Source organism: Acomys russatus, chromosome 23 (genome assembly GCF_903995435.1).
Source record: "Acomys russatus chromosome 23, mAcoRus1.1, whole genome shotgun sequence".
Taxonomy (NCBI): domain Eukaryota; kingdom Metazoa; phylum Chordata; class Mammalia; order Rodentia; family Muridae; genus Acomys; species Acomys russatus.
In genome coordinates this window covers 566,180-587,483 of record NC_067159.1, presented here as the reverse complement: position 1 = coordinate 587,483, position 21,304 = coordinate 566,180, and the positions used below count along the sequence as shown (strand labels likewise).

Genomic DNA, 21,304 nt, shown 5'->3' with positions numbered 1-21,304 from the left:
TGGATGCACTGGTGTCTCTGTGTGGTGTGCCTCAGGGGGAATGGATGCACAGGTGTCTGTGTGGTGGGCCTCAGGGGAGAATGGATGCACTGGTGTCTCTGTGTGGTGTGCCTCAGGGGGGAACGGATGCACAGGTGTCTCTGTGTGGTGTGCCTCAGGGGGGAACGGATGCACAGGTGTCTCTGTGTGGTGTGCCTCAGGGGAGAATGGATGCACAGGTGTCTCTGTGTGATGTGCCTCAGGGGGGAATGGATGCACAGGTGTCTGTGTGGTGTGCCTCAGGGGAGAATGGATGCACAGGTGTCTCTGTGTGGTGTGCCTCAGGGGGAATGGATGCACAGGTGTCTGTGTGGTGTGCCGCAGGGGGGAACGGATGCACAGGTGTCTCTGTGTGGTGTGCCTCAGGGGGGAACGGATGCACAGGTGTCTGTGTGGTGTGCCTCAGGGGGGAACGGATGCACAGGTGTCTCTGTGTGGTGTGCCTCAGGGGGGAATGGGTGCACAGGTGTCTGTGGGATGTGCCTCAGGGGGGAACAGATGCACAGGTGTCTGTGTGGTGTGCCGCAGGGGGGAACGGATGCACAGGTGTCTCTGTGTGGTGTGCCTCAGGGGGGAATGGATGCACAGGTGTCTCTGTGCGGTGTGCCTCAGGGGGGAATGGATGCACAGGTGTCTCTGTGCGGTGTGCCTCAGGGGGGAACGGATGCACAGGTGTCTCTGTGTGGTGTGCCTCAGGGGAGAAGGGATGCACAGGTGTCTCTGTGTGGTGTGCCTCAGGGGGAATGGATGCACAGGTGTCTCTGTGTGGTGTGCTTCAGGGGGGAATGGATGGACAGGTGTCTCTGTGTGGTGTGCCTCAGGGGGGAATGGATGGACAGGTGTCTCTGTGTGGTGTGCCTCAGGGGGGAATGGATGCACAGGTGTCTCTGTGTGGTGTGCCTCAGGGGGAACGGATGCACAGGTGTCTGTGTGGTGTGCCTCAGGGGGGAATGGATGCACTGGTGTCTCTGTGTGGTGTGCCTCAGGGGAGAATGGATGCACAGGTGTCTGTGTGGTGTGCCTCGGGGGGGGGGGGGGGAAATGGATGCACAGGTATCTCTGTGTGGTGTGCCTCAGGGGGGAACGGATGCACAGGTGTCTCTGTGTGGTGTGCCTCAGGGGGGAACAGATGCACAGGTGTCTCTGTGTGGTGTGCCTCAGGGGGGAACGGATGCACAGGTGTCTGTGTGGTGTGCCTCAGGGGGGAATGGATGCACTGGTGTCTCTGTGTGGTGTGCCTCAGGGGGGAATGGATGCACAGGTGTCTGTGTGGTGGGCCTCAGGGGAGAATGGATGCACTGGTGTCTCTGTGTGGTGTGCCTCAGGGGGGAATGGATGGACAGGTGTCTGTGTGGTGTGCCGCAGGGGGGAACGGATGCACAGGTGTCTCTGTGTGGTGTGCCTCAGGGGGGAATGGATGCACAGGTGTCTCTGTGTGGTGTGCCTCAGGGAGAACAGATGCACAGGTGTCTCTGTGTGGTGTGCCTCAGGGGGGAATGGATGCACTGGTGTCTCTGTGTGGTGTGCCTCAGGGGAGAATGGATGCACAGGTGTCTCTGTGCTGTGTGCTTCAGGGCTATACCACAGAGCGGTACATTATATGGCAGATATAGTTTCAGTTTTTAGAACATCTTTGGGGTTTCCACAGTGGATAGATTAGGTTTCTATTCCCAACAGTGGTGTCTGGCTTCCTTTCCCCACATCCTCACCAGCAGTTGTTGCTGGTTTACTTAATTATAGCTTCTCTGGCTGGTTGAGAAGGAATCTCAATATGGCTTTTACTTTTTGTGAGGGTTAGGGTTGCCAAGCACTTTCTTTTTCATATACCACAAGGCACCTATACTTTACTCTTCACTTATTGAATTGTTTGTAGTTACTTTCCTATTGCTGTAATAAAAGACCATGTCAAGGCAACTTACAAAAGGAAGTAGTTATGGTTTCAGAGGGTTAGAGTCCATGATGGTGGAGCAAACGTTTATCAGCTGGAATGCTAGGATCTCTTAAAGCATTTTAAACTGCAAGTAGGACAGAGAGACGGAGGGAAGAAGGGAGGGAGGGAGGGAGGGAGGGAGAGAGAGAGAGAGAGAGAGAGCGCTTTTGAAACCTCAAAGCCCACTCCTCCAACAAGGCCACACCTCCTTATCCTTCCCAAACAGTTCTACCAAACTGGGGACCAAGTACTCAAACATATGAGCCTATGGGGACCATTCTCATCCAAACCACTAGAGTTTTTAGGTGTGTGTTGGTGGATTTCAGCTCAGTTCTCTATAGATGCTACATGTCCTGTCAGACTGGCAAAGATTTTCTCCCATTTTCTTGATTCTCTCATTGCCTCCTCTGCTGTGAGGAAGCTTTTAATTTCATGCAATTCCTTTCATCAAGTGCAACTTTTTCTTGAGCTAAAGAGTCCTTTTCAGAAAATCCTTGCTCCTGCCTGTATGTTCATGTTTTCCTCTCACCAAGCGACTCTGAGTTTCAGGCCTCCAAGGCCACTGTTCCAGTTTGATTTTTGTACAAGGTGAAGGCTAGGGAATCTAGTTTCTTCTACCTGTGACTATCCAGTGTTCCTAGCACTGTATGCTGAAGTTTTGTCTTTTCTGTGATGTTTCTGCTGGGTGCCTATAGCCATACACGTTTGTCTGCTCACTTCTATCAGCTTCTGTGTGGTTTTCATTGCTGGTGTTGATACCATGGCTCTGTAGTGTAACTTGAGGTATCGTGGCACCTTCCATACAGCTGTATTGCTTTGGTTATTTGGGTGCTTTTGTGCTTCTATATAAATTGTAGGGTTGTCTTTTCTGTTTCTGTGACGACTGTCACTGGAGTTCTGCAGCATTTGCAGTGAATCTGTAGTTTGCTTTTGGTAATATGGCCATTTCATAATATCAATAGTACGAATCCATGAAAATGAGCTGTCCTTCACCTTGAAGTGTCCTCAGTTTCTTTAGTGTTTTAAGGTTTTGTTGTACAGGTCTGTCCTAGTTTGCTTTCTGCTGCTGTGATATGCCGAGAGCGAAAGTGACTTGGGAAGGAAAGGTCATTTCACTTTACCCTTCTCAGTCACAATCACGGAGGGAAGGCAAGGCAGAACCCATGGAGGATGCCTGCTTGCTGGCTTGCCCCCATTAGTTATTGCTCAACCAGCTTCCTCATACAACCAGGAGCACCTGTCTTAGACATGGCAGTACCCACAGTAGTCTGGGCCCTCGCTCAGCACTCTGCGCATCAAGACAGTGGCCCACAGGCCTGGACATAGGCCTCGCTCCAGACCCCTCCCTCCCAGGTGACTTCGTTCTGCTTCGTTGATTCTAACCAGGACAAGGCCTTTCAGTTCTTTGATTAGTTTTCTTACTTTTTAAATCATTCTTACTTTTGAGGCTACTGTGATTAGGACTATTTTCCTGATTTCCTGTTATTGTTATATAAAAAGGCTGCTGATGTCTGTATTCTGATTTCTTTAGCCCACTGTGCTAAGTATTAATGAGATCTTTCTCTGGGGGAGTCTTTAGGTCTTCTAAGTACAGGGCCTTGTCATCTGCACATGGGGTGATCTGTTTTTCTTCCATGTGCCATATGGCTCTAGCTAAGGCTTCAAGCATCATACTGAATAAATGGAGTGGACACATTTACCTTCCGACTTTTCCATTTTTCCTTCTCTACCATATGGTGACCACAGGTCTGCCCTACGAGGGCCTTAATCATGAAGGAACATTGGATTTAACCAGAAGGCTTTTCTTGTCTACTGAGGTGATAGAGTGATTCCCGTCCTTAAATCTATTTGTGTTCTGTATTGTTATTTATAGATGAATGCTGAGCTTAACCCTAACTACTGTTCCCATGTTGACTTAGACCAAGACAGAATTTTCCCAGAAGGCTTCTTGGCTTGCTGGTGTAGCCCCTACCAGGAGGAGCAGGTTTGTTCCTGTGTTCAGCACACCCTACATAATACTCGGTCATGGCTGAGGAGACAGTGCACTAGAAGCCATGGGTTCACTTAGATTTCTCTACCACGCAACTGCAAAAACTTGAAGGCAGAACCTGCCACCTTTCTGATAACCATGACTTAACAGGGGCCTGAGTAGTTGACAGCAAAAAGGACTTGAAGTCCCAAAACAATGTACCACGTTGTGTTCCCCATAACCACAGCCAGGCTCTGACCTTAGAAACCAGGCCATGAGGCTGGAGAGATGGCTCAGCGGTTAAGAGCATTGACTATCCTTCCAGAGGACCAGGGTTTGGTTCCTGGCACCACATGGCAACTCACAACCATCTCTAACTCCAGGGGATCAAATACCCTTTTTTGGCTTCCATGGGGCACCAGGAATGCAAGTGGTATACACTGACTTACATATAGGCAAAACATCCATAGACATAAGGTAAAATAAGAAATCATGTCACAAAGTAGAGAAACCCCCTTCAACCTCAACTCTTTTATATAAAGGCACTTTATTTAAAAATCAGCTTGTCTGTGTAAACGAGTCAGTCTCCAAGTTCCGTGCTTGGGAGCAGAGTGTGCGGTGCTTTTCTGGGCTTACAGAGTAAACTGACATGGTACTCAAGAACTTGTCCAGTGGACAGAGCTTGTCAGGGCAGCCCCGTGGCACCTGCTCCTGTGGAAGAAACAGAACTCAGCAGGTCTGCAGCGAGCTCCATCCTCTGTTTTCAGCTGAGCCCAGCAGTCTCACACAGGAAGTAAGTATGAGCACACGTGACAGGCAGGAAGGTGCCACTGCCTCCAGTTACTGGAATAAAAAGCTCTGTATCCTGGCTGCTGGCTAGACTGGGAAGGCCTAGCCACATTCTGGCCCTGACTTGAAGAGCTAACAGCCCTGTCCCTGCAGAGCACTAGCTTGTCTCCTGGACACCGAGGATGGATGGGTCAGCCAAGATACCACCAATGCTGGCAATCAAGACACCTGTATAGCTTCCTAAAATGGGCCTCAGAGGTGGGTTGTACAGCCTGGCAGACACATGCAGGAGAGCTGGAGAGCACCCCTGCTCCCAGAAGAGGTCTGTAACAGAACTGAGATGTGGCCATGTTGTACCACAGGCTGAAGGCTGCCCTTGGCTCTATGGCATTCAGACAGAGTTGAGGCTCCACTGGGTCTGAGAAGAGATAGCAGACACCTCAGTCCCACCTCAGAGATCTTACCTTCCCATGGTAATAGAGCTGCACAAACCACTCCTTAGACTCTTGATGCTGGTAGAGTTCTATGGTCAGGTCAACAGCAAATGGAGGCCATTTGTGGTCAAAAATCCCCAAGGCCATTAGGACAGGTATGAGGGTTACGTCATGTGTGGCATAGAGGTACAGCTTTCTGCAAGAAGAAAATGGTGCTTCATAATCGCTTGCCTTGGGATCAAGAGGTCAGGATGTTGCCTGTCTCCTGAGTAGAAACAGCAGTTGCCTCAGAAACAAGGGGCAACTAGCAGCAGTTGTGCTGGTTTAAAACTCCTCTGAAGCAGCTGGTGAGCATCTACTCGCACTCCCACTCTCTCAAGGGGAAGGACCCCTAGAGAAAGTCTCTTTGCTTCTGCCTTCTGGCCCACTCTCTCATTGCCCCCTGCTGAGTTTCAAAGGAGAAACAACATGTGTGCCTCGGGGCTGCTAGCCCATGACTGCCGTTCCTCCTACTCTTGGCTACAGGAGTATAGTAGGGTAACCCCTGCTCCTTGCCGATTTGGGAATTTTTATTAATTCCAAAAGAATATTAAGCTGATTGGTCTTCAATACATTTCCTAAGTAGTTTTATGTAGTCAGTAATACAATAATCATTTTATTGTATCTGCTTGATGCCAACATTTCTCTCTTCAGCATGATCAAGGGCTTTACTGACTCTCAACCTAGGAGATTGGCATCAGCTCTTTCTTCAGATACAAAGGAGGAAAGTGGCAAGGAGCAAAAGGTGTAATAGATGCAGGTCCAGTGCAGGTGTGTGGAGGGCAGAGAGGTCCACTGCAGGTGTGTGGAGGGCAGAGAGGTCCAGTGCAGGTGTGTGGAGGGCAGAGAGGTCCACTGCAGGTGTGTGGAGGGGAAAGCGGTTCACTGCAGCTGTGTGGAGGGCAGAGAGGTCCACTGCAGGTGTGTGGAGGGCAGAGCGGTCCACCGCAGGTGTGCGGAGGGCAGAAAGGTCCAGTGCAGGTGTGTGGAGGGGAAAGAGGTCCACTGCAGGTGTGTGGAGGGGAGAGAGGAGCAGGGTATTGTTTACTGCTAGAAATCCTGCTCCCCCAAGCTCCAGGCCTGTGTCACCCCAGGAACTGAGCTCCCTAACCTTTCACTCTCATTGTGGGCTTTGAGCTGTGTTGTCAAGTCCACCCCTCTCTCCACACTCTAGCAGTACTTTAACATGAAGGGGCAACTAATTAAAATGCAGGTTCTGCTTTGGCAGGACAGAGAGGGGCCTAAGACAAATCTCCAGGCAGACCACAATTTCCTGAGCCCAGGACACATGACATTTCAAATCTAGGGTCCTAGCCTGGTGTCCCTGGCTTTGTAAAAGTAGAAGCAATATATGAGCCGTTTCCAATATTTTAAAAAGAACAGTTATCATACCTTCTGTACACTGAATGAAGGATTAAAACGAAGTCATCATTGTTTTGGACTATTAATATATCAAACCAGTGTGATACTAATATATCAGACATATATCCAATTAATTTTTTTTTTAAAAAAGAAAAGAAAAATAACACTGTGAACTGCTTGGGACCTTTTAAGCACTTACTTGTAGCCACTGACAGCCTGGTTCTTGATCCATACTCCTGGGTTCCTCCCTGCAGCCAGAGGCCCCCACCCCCATGCCTCTCTGGGGCAAAAGCATTCACTGTGCTGGGTACCTGGTCTTGCCGGGTGGGGTGGTGGGGTCCATAGCTTTGAGCAGGTTTCCCTCCAGGAGGTGCAGGAATGGGCCCACCGCCATCTGTATACCTTCCCTGTGAGACGTGAAGAGCGTTCAAGGCCCAAGGCCCGGGCAGGCACCCAGGAGAGGGATCAGTTCTGCCTCCCAGCCCCTCAGGAGCCCAGTCACACAAAGCAGAGAAAAGACATGGGACACAGAGGGCATATCGAGGGTGGGGGAGAAATGGCTTCTAATGGAGTTTGTGGGGTCTCTGTGAACAAAGACTCACAATGAAAAGCCATCAGGACACACTCTTCCCATAAAGGCAGCTGAGATGGAGACACTCAGGGAGTGGGGATTGTCAGGGACTAAGCCCCAGGCTGGAGCTGCGGCTCAGATGGTACAGTCACTTACTTCCAAGCCTGCTAGAACTGTGCGGAAGCTACACAGTGGAAAGAAGCTACGCGCTCTCAGGAGGTTTCCTCTCACCTCATGTATGGAAAGAAAGGAACTATCCCTTGAGGAATAAAACTGCGAAGCTGGGACGAGGAGGAGGAGCAAGGCTCAGAAATCACACAAAGCCCATGGAAAAGCCCTGGGAAGGAACGCCTGCCACCTGTCCCTCCACGCTGGTCCACGCCGGCTCCACCTTATGGAGCTGAGTCATAAATTCTTGCAGTCTCTTTCATCTAACTTTGTGAGCTCAGAGCTAGTGTCCTGTCACTTTCACTCTGGGTTGGCAAAGCAAAGAAAGGCTAGCAAAGGATGAAAGATTTACTGCGGGTGTGCTTCACACTCTTTACTGGAGGGTGGGGGTGAGGGCTCCAAAAACTAAAATAAAACCTACCACCCTTAGGATTCCGAGTACTCAACTGCATGAAAGAGAAGGAGGCTGGCTCGATCCGTGCAGATGTATTTTAGAAATGGCCGCCTTCGTCACTGAAGGAGAGGTAAGCGATGGATAAAGAGAAGGCCACCAACACTGCCTGAGGCATGTACCTGCCAGGTGCACAGGCCAGACAACCCAGCCTGCACTGTGATGTTGAAGAAAGCATGCTAGTGTGTGTGTGTGTGTGTGTGTGTGTGTGTGTGTGTGTGTGTGTGTGTGTGTGTGTGTGTGTGTGTGTATTACCCAGAGCTGCTTCATGATGTGGAAAGACGAAGTCGCAGCAGAAGAGGCATGGCCCATAGTGCCTGATGTGTTTACCCAGTGTGTTTGTGTGTGGACCGGCACAGCGAGGGCAGCAAGGGGTAGTTTTGGTCTGGCAGGACCACTTCATGAACAAAGCTTGGAAGCTGCTGGTCCCAGGAGTGGCAGCTGAGTGGTTTGGCTGGAGATGGTATGGAAACCCAAGGCTAGTACACAGATGGGGTGCTGACTCCAAGCCAATTTCCCTTAGACCCTATAAATTCTTGAAATGTTATCTGTTCCCCTCCCTCAACAGGGGCCCAGATCATCCCTTCACTTCATCCTAAGGGCTTCCAAATAACCTACTCTTAGTGCACACTGAATGCTTATAACAGGCATTCCAGAACAGTCCCAAGCAGCAGCAAGATGTGGCAAACAGGTCAAAGATCTGGAACCAAGTCCTAGTCCTGCCACCTGCCAAACGAGCCCAGGAAAAGTAGCCAGTCTCTCGCAACTCAGTCTTCTCTCTCAACAGTGACAGGGGGAAGAGCAGGGGTCTGCAGATTCTGTCGGTTCCTTTACCATAAAAACAGCAAAAAGTAACCCCCTCCTCCTACCCTGTGAGACAGGAAATCATTTGTAACTGAACCATTATCAACAGAGTGCAGCAAACTTCCTCCCTCCACTCCCTCCATCCCAATCTTTTGAAAACAAAAGACAGAGTATGAGACTCCTGGTCTGTGGAACAGGAGCGGAGGTGCAGGTCACCATGAGGGTAGGCTGGCAGAGCGGACTTTTACCCCTTCATACAGAGATGCCTGCTGACAGGTGTGAGGCAGCTTGTTCATTTGTTCTTGTGTTCTCTGTCTGTCTGTCTGTCTGTCTGTCTCTCTCTCTCTCTCTCTCACACACACACACACACACACACACACACACTGGGACCCCTCACCTGTCATCCGGTTGCAGCATGTACAAGGCTGTGTCCACAGCTCTCTGCTCAATCAGCTGGGCAAATCTCTGCAGCGCTGGGCAGCTTAGGAGGCTGTGCACCTGTAAGGGTCACTGAGATTGTTACAGGAAAACACTTCTTGCCTACTAAGGGCACCAGGCAGCTTTCAGCTGGTGTTTTGCCTACATGTATGTAGTGTCAGCGTGTTCCCTGGAACTGGAGTTACAGACAGTGTGAGCCATCATGTGGGTACTGGGACTTGAACTCAGGTCCTCTGGAAGAGCAGCCAATGCTCTTAACTACTGAGCCATCTCTCCAGCCCCTATAGGCACAGAATTGTAAGAAGTGTTTTGCACCCCATGATGGCTTCCATGTATTTTTAAGTTTTCAAAACTAACAATTTTTAACTTTTAAAAAAGAATAAAATGTGAGCCAAGGAATCAACAAATTTTATTTGATTTTTATTTCCCTAAAAATCATTTTAGAAGCTGTATGCCACATAAATACTTTTTATGAACCCTTCCCATATAACCTCAAATTTACTATACATAAGCACAAGGCACACTGATGCCCTGGGGGCACTGTCATCTCTGTAAGACAAGGAAAAAGACCTCACACTGCCTTCAGGCACCAGCTTTTCAGTCCCCAGAAGCATTCCCACTGTGTGATGCTATTACTGCACGAAATGTAATATATGTTTCAATGCATTTTAATAACATACATATTACATAAAATGTTATATGCATTCATAAAATGTAATATGTGTAATATATTTTTAGTACATAAAAAGATTCTATGGCTAAATCAATTTGAGGAAAACAGACTAAAGGATTAACCAAGTTACTTTACAGATATCTCAATATTTTACATTGATTGATTGCTTGATGGTGCGCGCGTGTGTGTGTGTGTGTGTGTGTGTGTGTGTGTGTGTGTGTGTACACTTCTGACTAAAGCTGCTTAGGAAATGCATTGAAGACCAATCAGCTTAATATTCTTTTGGAATATATGAAAATTCCCAAACCTACAAGGAGCAGGGGTTACCCTACTACACTCCTGTAGCCAAGAGTAGGAGGAACGTCAGGCATGGGCTGGCAGCAGGACCTGAGTCACACATGTTGTTTCTCCTTTGAAACTCATGGGAGGAGGAGTGAGCAGGTGGGTGGGAAGGCAGAAGCAAAGAGACTTGCTCCAGGGGTCCTTCTGTGCACGCGCACGTGTGTGTGTGTGTGTGTGTGTGTGTGTGTGTGTGTTGCGCGCACGCACGCGTGCGCACATGCGTGTGCACATGCCAAGGGTGGGGAGATGCAGTGCCACAGTGAGCATGTGAAAGTTCTCTCCTTCTATCATGTGGGCTCTGGGGATCAAATGCAGTTTGTCTGGCTTGGAGGCATCTTCACCTACAAAACCATGTCACCAGCAGGATCTCAGTGTGTAGGCTAACTTCCAACATTTGATCCTTTTGCCTCAGCATCTTAAAGTCTGGAATTATAGGAATGTAGGCCACACACAACTCAAATATCTAAACTAGGCTGATACTCATACAGACCATCCAAAAAGTGATGCGATAAAGAGGGATTCCCAAAGGCTTTGGAGCCTGAAAATGCTAAATGTAAACTTTACAAGGAAGGCATGCTGGGTGGCACACATCTGTGGCCCTAGCACTCAGAGAGTCTGAGGCAGAGATATCCCAGGAAGTTCTGAGCTGCATAGCTAAATCCTGTCTCAAAGAAAACAAAACTTGGGTTGGGAAGCTGAGTGACTTGGTAAAGTCCTCGCTGTGTATGCTTGAGGACCCGAGTTCAAGCCCCTGAACCAGCCTTGGTGGCACAAGCTCACAACTCTCTCTACTCCTGGGTAGAGAGACAGGCAGGTCCCTGATGGCCTAGCGTGCTTGCTAATCCAGTCCAGTTAGACTGTCTCAAAAACCCAGGTGGATATCTCCTGCAGAAAGACATCTGAGGTTGTCCTCTGACTTCCAAACATATGTGCACATGTACACATAGAAAAATAGTATGTGCATACTTTAACATAGTCTCTACTCATAGCCAAAGCACCACCCTCCCTCCACTCTCCCAAACACGCATGTCAGGCAATCTGTCTGGGAAATGAACTTCCAGAAACTGATCTAGAACTAACTGCCTGGGGTTCACGACTGTTCCTATCCCTCCTCAGTTGTTCAGGGCCCTTCAATCCCCACATCTCTCTCATTGGCAAATCCTATGACAGCAGCCTGCAGACCAGGGGGACTTCTGGCCAGTTCTAAGTTAGGAGCCAACCCACTCCCATGGCTCCCCAAACCCAGCACTTGCGAAACAGCCATTCTACCTGCTCAGCAGCCACATTGTCCAGGAGAAAGAAGAAGTCCACTTCATCACCACTGCCGATGCCCACACTTGCCTTCACCTTTTCCAGATCCTCTGAGATGCCTGGCTGCAAAACGGCAGCCTTCTTCCGGCCTCTACCAAAACCCAGAAGCTCTTGTATTACTATTGTACAGTGATTTGTAATTTACAAAATGTAATTTTCTTCAGCCTTTATGATCCCATGCAATCCTTTTAACAACCTGTGGAGTTAGTAATATTATTTCTATTTTACAGATGAACAAATCAAGGTTCCAGGAAGTTAAATGACTTATAAATGCAAGAATTTGGGTTAGAATAAAAGGCTAAAATTTCCAAATCCTATTCTTCGGCAGTTTCTACCCATTTTACAGAAACCAGCACATAGCTCAGATCTGCTGGAAACTGCACTCTCTCTGCTCTGGGATACATTCTTAGCCCGGCCCAGAAACGCCCGAGCACCTGCAACACCAGCGAGAGCTACAAAAGCCTGTTACCTGGTCTTGTCTCTCAGGGCCCGGCAGCTCTGAGAGTTGGGGTACAGGACTTCAGAGCTGGCCTCATCGGTTTGGATGATGACAGATCCTGGAAGGAGGAAGGAAACACAGGGAGGGGTCTCATTCCACTCTTCTAAGACCTCCCCCCCCCCCCCGCTTCTGTCTTTTGCTTCTCTGTGTCTAAGAGCTGCCCCAAGAGGCAGATCCCAAGGCCACTCCTGAAGGCAGTTCCTGCCCTGGCTCTGCCCTCCGTTCTCCTCCCAGCTGGAAAAGGAGCGGCTTGGTTCTGTCTAGCACATACCCCCTCCTTCTGGGCCACAGACCTGACTCATCTCAAAGACTGCCTGCCCCAGGCAGAACCAGGACTGGCATTGTGGGCATTCTAACACAGAACGGCTGGTCCCCCACTTCATCAGAATTATGTCCTTTGCTTCCTGCCTGGCACAACGTGAGCACTCACCGCCTCACACTTGGCAGCCACAGACACAGAGAGGAACTGTGCAGGGTGTACCTGCTGTGCTGCTTCGGCTCCCACACCAGCCTCCCACCATTCTGAAACTGTCAGATGAACTAAACTTTCTCCCCTTGAGTTGTTTCTGTTGCTCACAGTGATGTGACAGTGGCAAACACAGGTCTCACATGGGAATCTAGCAAGGAAACAGGACACACAGTCCTCACTGGTGAAAACCTCTGGAGTTGATGACTGTAACCACTCACTGATAAATATGCTAAAACCCAAGCAACCTTCTCACCTAAGAAAGGCTACGCACAACTGCACTATTGCCTAGCATCTCGGGGGGCTGAGGGTTGCCACTGAGACCAGAGCAATGGTGGAAGTCTTGGGTTCCAGCTAAGTGTGTCCCTTGCTCTCTTTTTCAGTAGTGCCTCGCTACTGTTCACAAGACAGGGTTAGCCTCTCCAGCTTGTGTAGAGGCCTGAGGAGTCAGGAGGCGGAGGTACATCCAATTCCTGCTCACTGTGGAGGTCGGGTTAAGGGCAACAGAAGGCTGGATGGGGAAGGACCCCAACAACAGGAGCAACTACAAATCCTCAGTACAGGGGGATCAAGAGAATAGGCATGGAGGAAGAGAAGGGGCTCTGGGGGTGAGAAGAGCGAGCTCCTCTAGCGCAGGTGCGACTTTCAGACACAAACACAAACCTCTCTGACGTTGGAAAAGGCCAGCCATCAGACACCGAGTAGATTCCAGATTCCGGAACATGTTGGTGGACCGGACACTGTGGGGGGAAATAGACATGAAGTGGCCGAGATGTTCACACAGAAACGGAGAACAGCTGGGAATGGAGCAGCTGTGAGCCTCTCAAAACCACATGCGGGATCCCACCAGGAGGAAGCCTCTCCTTCCTATAGCCCGGCTGCCCCTAGGGACCTGAAGGCCAATGGCTGCGACCTGCAGTGACTGCCTGTTCACGGATGATTATGACATGAGGGTAACCGCACAGTGGGAATCTAGGCCCCAAACCACCTTTAGACTGGAGGTAAGAACAGGCTACTCAGGGTCAAGACCTTAAGCGGTATCTCCTTGTCTGTGACTCACAAGACCTCTTGCGGGTTGAAGATGGGTGAGAGGAAGGGGGTATCCTCCACATAACTCTTCCTCAGTCTCTGCCCCAGGGCGAACATCTGCTGCATGCCCACCTTGGTCAGCTGCCCAGCAAACACGCCACCCTAGAGTGGGGCACAGATAAAGAGAAGATGGGAGATTCGACAGCTCAGCTCAGGCCAGGGAAACACCCCTGAAGCTCTGCAGTGGGCCTCCCAGGGCACAGTGGCATCACGCACCTTCAAGGTGGTCTTGTGGTATTCTGAGTCGAAGTGAGAGTGAGGTCTCGGGCCGCCGGCTAGATTGGTAACTGTGTAATCAAACTGAGTTTGAGGTGGGACCTCTAAAAGTTTGGGGCTCCACTCTACCTGTCGTGACCATTAAAAAAAAACAAAACAGATAGTTAAACCAACACCCTGTGGCCTCTGGAATACATGATTGGAAATAGAATCACTTGACTCTAGGCCTGTAACCTTTCCTTGGAAAGAAACTTGAATTCTACCTCCAACTAAAGGAAGAAACGACTGTGATTTATTATTCCTTGTGGCCTTAGCTCAAGTCCTATGTGTGCCACTCTAAGACTCTCACTGTTACAGCACTGTTGTCATACTGCGCCCATCTGACTGAATGGGAGAAGTAGCCAGGCTGCTTGGTGTGCAGCTGCTCAAAGGGTGAACAGAGTGAGTGAATGGGTGGGAAAATGAACGCATGAATGAATGATCTCGGTGACTACCACGTTAGTGACTACTTCTAAGGAACTGATGCATAGTTGCCATGCCCCACATCCACACCGAGGACCCTGCTGACCGCCTCTGCTTACTCCCGCCCCCCCATTTCCTCTCCTGTTTTCTAGCTTCTGAAACAAGTGGTTGCAATATACAGACGCCTTTGTCTCTTTCTTCAGTCCTCGCAATCTGGCTCCTGCCTCAACTGTATTATTTTTCAAAGTATCTCAGGCCTCACACCTCAACTGACCCGTGAGACTCTTACTCCTGTGGAGTCAGATATGATGTTTCTCCAGTGGCTCTGAACCTCCCTGACGCTGTGACCCTACACAGTTCCTCATGGTGTGGTGATCCCCAACTATAAAATTATTTTCATTGCTATGTCACAACTATAACTTTGCTACTGTATGAACTATAATGTTAATGTGTGTTTTCCAATGGTCTTAGGCGATCCCTCGGAAAGGGTCATTCAACTCCCACAGGGATCACGACCCCCAGGTTGAGAACCACTGTTCTGGCCAACATAACAGCTTCTCTCCCCAAGCTATTGATTCCCTCACTGTGACCACAACTACATACTCGAAACCCAAACCTCTGACTCCCTGCTGTCCCAGTCCCTGGAAGAAACTTTCATAGCATAGAACTCAAGAGGCTGCGGCCATGGCCCTGAGCTTACCCTACAGTTTCACTGGCTCTTTAAAAACCATCAAACTGCACCAGGCAAGTTCCTTTACTAGTCTGTCACAATCAGTAGGCAGCTTTCGGAGAACAGAGACCAAGCCACCTACTGGTCTTCTAGTCTGGGTGCAATTAACAGCTCTGAGGATCTCCGGGACCCCAAATGTCAGTCAGGTAACCTGATCTGGCCTTTCCTAGGTTCTCAGCTTAGAGGAAGGAAGCCATGAACATAAACGAAAGCAATGACACAGCAGAAGTCGGTGTCCTCCAAGACGCCAAACACTGCTGCCATAGCTCAGAGCTCGACACGGCTCTTCTGGCCGGAGCATTTGAAGGGATGCAGACCAGCAAGCACCTGAACTCAGAACAGATGAACCTCAGTGCAGTAACAGAGAAGTGGACACAGCAGTTTGTCCAGCTGAAGCAGGAATAAGTGCCCAGAGCCCCAGCCATCTGGCACACCACCAGTAGTGTGAAGGGAACATGGCTCCACGGGGTTGTTTGGACGCCAGTGGTGTACATCACAATTACAACAAACACAGAAGAGCTGGTTTTTGACATGTCACTGAAACCTACAAGATTCCATCTAAGGCATCAGGAACAGAGGAGGCAGCTCGAAGACACTGAGCTGGACCTGGGACGAGGGTGAACACAGCTCCATTTGAGGGCCTGGTTGTGAGGTAGCAGGAAGAGCAAGATTGAACATGGCTTTGGTTTTAGCGTGTGGGTTACTGTGGGCAGGGCACAGAGACACACTCTAACTACAACTAAGACAAAACGGAACAGCACAGCGTAAATCCTTGTAGAGCTCAGACTAAGCCTCCATTCTGGTTAAGTCCAGTGTCTAGCACAGAATCCCCTGCCCAGGCCCTACTCGGACTCACTAATCCTGAGCATACTCCCGCACAGAGGACCTGTGGTGCTTCCCGGGGACAATTCCAATGTCTGGGTCATGGTGAGTCAGATTTTCATGCATGGATGATATATCCATTCATAGATGCTGCTACCCGCTCCCTCCCGCCTTATCCTCATTCCTGCTGTTGAGTTTATAAGTGGTTAAAAAAAAACAAAACCAAAACAAAATAACAACTCAAACCAGGCACAGTGACAGGAGGCTGAAGCAAGAGAGCTTTGGTATAGGTGACTGTCATTCACAGTGTATATTGTTAACTGCTGAACTGCAGTGAGCTAAATGCTAACTGATTCTGGCATTGTCATTTCTATGAAGAATCTCCTGCCTCAATGTTGTGTAAAAATTGTTCTCCATCATCTCTGATTGGTCAATAAAGAACTGAACAGCTAGCCCAGCAGGAGAGTTAGGGCAATTTGTGGGGAGGTGGGTTCCAGGTGGAGCAGAGAGAAGGGGGTGGGGAGAGGAAAGTCACCGGGCCATGAAGAGGAGGTCTCACAGAGGGAGTTGCCATGGGGACAAAAATGGAGCAGAAGCAGCCAAGGCGAGACTGGAGGACAGGTAATAAGGATATGGCTGGGAGGTAGGGCAGGCTGGCACAGACGAGTTAGCATAGATGAGCATCTGCCCAGCTATAGTGCTTAAAGCTTAGTAATAAATGTAGCAGTGCTCTGTCTTATTATTTGGGAGCTAGAATGGGCAACAGAAAAAACTACTTTAATTCTACATACTTTGAGTCCAAGGCCAGCTGAGCTACAATAGTGAATTCCAGGCCAATCCAGGCTTCAAAGCAAGATCCTGTTTCAGAGGACGGGGCCGGATAGGGGAGAATTACTTGATAATTTTACCTAACATATAAGTATAAATATCTAAACATCATCTTTAAAGAGAAAATTAGGGGGCTAGAGAGATGGCTCAGTGGTTAAGGGAGCTTATTGCTCCTGCAGAAGACAAGGATCCAATTCCCATCATCTCCATGGGGGCTTCTGACTGTCTGTAACTCCAGTGCCAGGGCATCTTCTGTTCTCTCACCTCCATAGTCACTAGGCACTCTTGTGGTCCACAGACATACACAAAGACAAACAGACACATACACAAAAACTACAAGGGAAAAAAATAAATCTGAGAAAGTTAGATGATAGCGATACCTAAAATATGATTTAAAGTAACTAATTCAAAGTAAGTAAGAAAACAGAGCAAAAATTAACGCAGCTGTAAGGCTAATAAAAGCTGTCCGTGGCAAAGATGCAAGCAAGACAACGGCTCAGGAGAAGCACACCACCCTAAACAGAACAGACAAATCTCTCTCCTGGGGCCTCATAAAGCGGATAGCTGAATGTACCGGACATCTTCCTCGTAGACACAGAGTGAGCTCTGTAGGACTGTTTCTCTCTGCTCCTTCAACATAGCATAGACACTGCACCACAGCGCAATGCCAGGCAGGCAACTCCACCATGTACATAGAGATAGATACACCGAAACCTTCCAGGTGAAGGCTTTAGGGAAAAGCAATGGTCTTAAACATTGGCCAGGAATTTTTAGATTGCTGATATCCGAGCCTCATTGGGGGCTAAGCACACCTAGATTTTTATGGGGCAGGATCTCCACTCAGCAGGTCTTTCTTTCTTTCTTTCTTTCTTTTAAAGGTTTTATTTATTATGTATACAGCATTGTGCCTGCAGGCTAGAAGAAAGTACCAGATTCCTTTATAGATGGTTGTGAGCCACTATGTGGTTGCTGGGAATGGAACTCATGACCTTTGGAAGAGTAGTCAGTGCTCTTAACCTCTGAGCCATCTCTCCAGTCCCAGGTATTTCTAAAACACCAGAGATGAGATGTTCCTGAAATGCCTGGGTACCCTGCACCAATTAAATTTTGATCTCTACGAGGAAGACCTTGGCATGAATTATTTATTATTTATTTATTTATTTATGTTTTTTGAAACAGGGTTTCTCTGTGTAGCCTTGGCTGCCCTGGACTCGCTTTGTAGACCAGGCTAGCCTTGAACTCACAGAGATCTGCCTGCCTCTGCCCCCTTAAGTGCTGGGATTACAGGTGTGTGCCACCCTGGCTGAATATTTTTTTTTTTTAATGTTTATCAGTGTTTTGGCAGCCTGTACACCTAAGCACCACACGTGTGCCTGGCTCCCACGGAGGCCTGAGTGCAGTGGAGGCCCTGGAACTGGGGCACACAATTTTGAGCAGCTGTGTAGGTGCTGGGAATTGAACGAGAGTCCTCTACAAGAGCAGAAAATACTGTAAACTGCTGAGCCACTGTTCCTGCGCCCTGGGCATGAATGCTACCCCAGAAGAATTCAATACCCTGCCAGGGTTTAGAACCATCAACCCAACGGAGCAAATGAACCAGCACATCCTTCATAAATTATTCTCTCAGCTGAGCTTTGGGCAGGAATTAAGCAACGTAACATGCTCCTTGGTTCATCTCTACTGTCAAAGACAGACAAGAACTTAACAGGGAACTGGAGTGTGCCGAACATTCTAAAAGCTGAAGTACTTCCCTAGGGGGTCACCTTGCCACTGTGTGGAAGAAACCCAGGAAAGCTGAAAGCAGAGCCAAGAGTCTTTGTTTGGAAGTGAATCTGGAGCAAGTTCCGTAACTTTATTTCCAAAGCACAGTCTTTTGGTAGGACAGATCAACTGTTACTCAAAGCATAATTAAACAATTCAGGAGAAATCTATTCTTATAACAATGCCACTTTGTACGGCTCTGTGAGAACACGGGACCGACGACACGTTCATCTATAAACCAGTCAGAAATCAGAAAATGTAGCGAAGGTGAGTTTAGTTTTATAACTGCTGCCACACAGTCTGTTCTGATAATAATTAATGGCAGAATAAAAAGGGCTAGAAGTGACAATAACCATGGATATTGAAAAGAAAATCCTAGAGACAATATCTAGAAACAAGTCACAGGAGGCTGACGGCACTTACTCACAGCCTGAGAGTTGGTTCCTCCCCAGGATTTTATGCACAGAACTCGATCCAAGAAAGCCAGACACGCTTAAAGCTTCTGCCCAGGGCTGGAGAAATCACTCTGCAGTTAAGCAAGCTTGCTCTGAGGACTGCAGTCTGTTCTCAGCACCCACATCATATGGCCCATAACCACCATCAGTTCCAGGAGATCTGATGCCCTCTTCTGCTTCTCAGGCACCTGCTTGCACACCTACACACACACACACACACACACACACACACACACACACACAGAGAGAGAGAGACAGAGAGACCCTGAAAGTATTTCAATGTTTTTGTTTGTAATGAATTGACTAGGGCTGTTTCTCCCAGTTCCATTGATATAGACTGGTGACATCTTGTCAAAGCACCCCAGTGAAGCCAGTGCTCTACTGGAACCTACCAGTACAGGCTGGTACACATAAGGTACGTGTGCTGTTTATATACACTGGGTCCAGAGCTAGGCACACTTTATTCTTTGCTATCGCTGATAACTATATCTTTCTAACCCTCTATAAAAAGAATAAGGGTACACAAAGATAAGCGTGTGTGGACCAAAGAATAAGAAAACGCTGGAGATCTACTGTTAAAGTCCCTACACGGTGGGGGTTGGGGGAGGGGGATCACAGAAACAAAAAGCAAGCTGCAGTACCAGACAGAAAGTAGTATGGCCATAAAAGAGGCCGACTAATGACCTGGTAAATAACCGACTGCTAGAATGTATTTATGTGGAAAGTGCCCCGGAGGCGCGACCTTTTCATGTGTGACCCTCTTTAAAGACCTGATCTTGGGCTGAAGATAAACAGGATTTCGCGAAGGCAGATATGAAAATCCCGAGTGTTCCAAGTGGACAAATAGCACGAGTAAACTCAACATTTGGAACCTTGGGGACTTCTGTGCCCTATCCTTTTTCACCTAACAAAGCAAACATTTCTAAAACAAAACAACGCTAATTATTTGTGCTTTAATCATAATTATCCTGACTTATAGCCACAAGACTAGCCAACTTGATTTTTTTTTCTTTCTACCACAAATCCTTTCCAGATTTCTAAGCTGTGTTAAAGAACCCCAAGATACAGTCCTAGTTGTCACCTATAGGACTTCATGAGATCCCAAATGGTTTCCAGCAAGCACTGAGAAAATCTGTGCCATGAATAGCGTTAAGGGTAGCCTCTTGTACAAAGGTCTCTGACACTACCTACCAGCGAAACAGGCACTTACAAAGTCTACTATACCCATGGACTCAAGTTCACCCAACTCCAACTCACACGCAACAAATTAGAATCTGTATTTAAAGATCCCCTAGGCCACTCCTATGCATCTTTTAAAAAGTTACACTACACCTGGAAACTCAAAGTTTGGGTGGCTGCCCTAGCAAGGAAGGCTTATACACTGGTAGTGTGGGGGATGAGGATGTGGAAGCGGGCTCCAGGCCACAGGCTGAGGGCCAGTCTGCTGTTTCCCTCTGGTCTGGACCCAGCCGGAGCCCCTCTACGGCAGGGGGTACCGAAGGTGTGTCCCCCACGAGCCCCTACATGGGTCGCCTCTCACCTGCTCCTCCAGCGGGAGTGGCTTGAGCGGACTCCGCGCTCCGTGTCGAAACACGACCTGTACCATTTTCAGCTCCAGGAGACTGCGGTCCACCGGACGCTGGCCATCCGGCGCCCGCTGCTCGGCCAGGGCCACCCGCCGCTGGTGGAAGCAGTAAGCCAGTGAGGTCAGAACACCCACAGGGGCCCACACGCGCATGCTGGAGGCTTTGGAAGCTGAGGGCTCCGCAGGCTCGGGGACTCAGCAGCTGCCCTGAAGTTCGCGGGGACTGGAAGGCAACCACATCCAGCCCTCACGATAAGCGACTCTGGCGGGGCGACCCGGCGACACTCGGGCACGAGGGGCGGGAGTCTGGTAGAGAGAAGGGGGCGGGGGGAGCAGAAAGACTGCCTCTTAGTTTAAGCCCAGCCGACGCCGGCTGCTTTCGCTACTGGCTCAGCCGGGGCAAGAACGAGGACCTGAAACTTGCACTTCAGAGGAGGCCGCAACAGGAAGAGCTACACCGACACAAGGGCCTCGGGTCCACATTTTATAATCAAGCTCCCAAGTGCTTTCTTGCCCTCCCAAGGGCCGGAGCAAATTAAGTCTGCGCATAGGAGCACGGGAAAGTAAGTCCAGAGACTTCTTCCGATCTGGAAACTCAGACGCATAAGAACTACAACTCCCACAATGCTGCGCGCGGCCGAGGGCTCCAGGCAAGGCAGTTCCGTCGGCCCCTAGCCGTATTCATGGTCCCGCCCCCGTCCACCCATGCTTTTAACTCCTCAGCTCGCCCATCACTGGGCTGAGGCTGCTAAGAGGCCCCAGGTAATTAATGGGAATGCATGCGTATGGTTTTTTTTTTTTCCCCTTTGCAGGTTTGCCTGGGATGAGCAGGGAGGAAATGAGAGTAAGAGGGTTAGGATTAGGGGACTGTGGAAATAATTCCCTGAAGCTCCTCAAACTAAGATTCTAAAGCCTGAGACATCTATCAGCTAAATGCTTATTATTTGTGAGGTTACCTTTCCCCATTTTGTTGAAGAAAAATTGAGCTAGGCATGTAGTTCAGCAGTGGAACACTCTCCGAGCATGCGCAAAACGTTAGAGTCTGCAAGTGGGTGAGAGGGAAAAGGGCTG

At 49.0% G+C, this 21,304-nt stretch overlaps 1 protein-coding gene and 1 long non-coding RNA gene across 2 annotated transcripts; one reads left to right on the top strand and one right to left on the bottom strand.

Moving 5' to 3' along the window:
- The first annotated feature begins 890 nt into the window (after positions 1–890).
- LOC127206338 (uncharacterized) lies at positions 891–1,701 on the top strand. Its single transcript, XR_007832791.1, has 3 exons — positions 891–961; positions 1,423–1,464; positions 1,590–1,701. It is a non-coding gene; the product is annotated as an uncharacterized LOC127206338 (long non-coding RNA).
- Positions 1,702–4,443: 2,742 nt separating this feature from the next.
- Acp6 (acid phosphatase 6, lysophosphatidic) lies at positions 4,444–20,693 on the bottom strand. Its single transcript, XM_051165744.1, has 11 exons — positions 20,189–20,693; positions 13,591–13,719; positions 13,346–13,476; positions 12,949–13,025; positions 12,534–12,536; positions 11,790–11,877; positions 11,279–11,411; positions 8,954–9,054; positions 6,874–6,969; positions 5,192–5,357; positions 4,444–4,649 (listed from the first exon to the last, which is right to left on the bottom strand). The coding sequence occupies exons 1-11, from the start codon at positions 20,384–20,386 to the stop codon at positions 4,497–4,499; spliced, it is 1,275 nt and encodes a 424-aa protein (XP_051021701.1). The 5' UTR covers positions 20,387–20,693; the 3' UTR covers positions 4,444–4,496.
- Between the last annotated feature and the right edge of the window lie 611 nt (positions 20,694–21,304).

Coding starts and splice junctions, on each gene's coding strand:
- Acp6 (XM_051165744.1), bottom strand. CDS start 20,386: ATGCGCGTGTGGGCCCCTGTGGGTGTTCTGACCTCACTGGCTTACTGC. Junction 11,412..11,789: donor GCCCTGAGAGACAAGACCAG/GTAACAGGCTTT, acceptor GGGTTTTGGTAG/AGGCCGGAAGAAGGCTGCCG. Junction 5,358..6,873: donor ACCCCACCCGGCAAGACCAG/GTACCCAGCACA, acceptor TTCTTCTTGCAG/AAAGCTGTACCTCTATGCCA.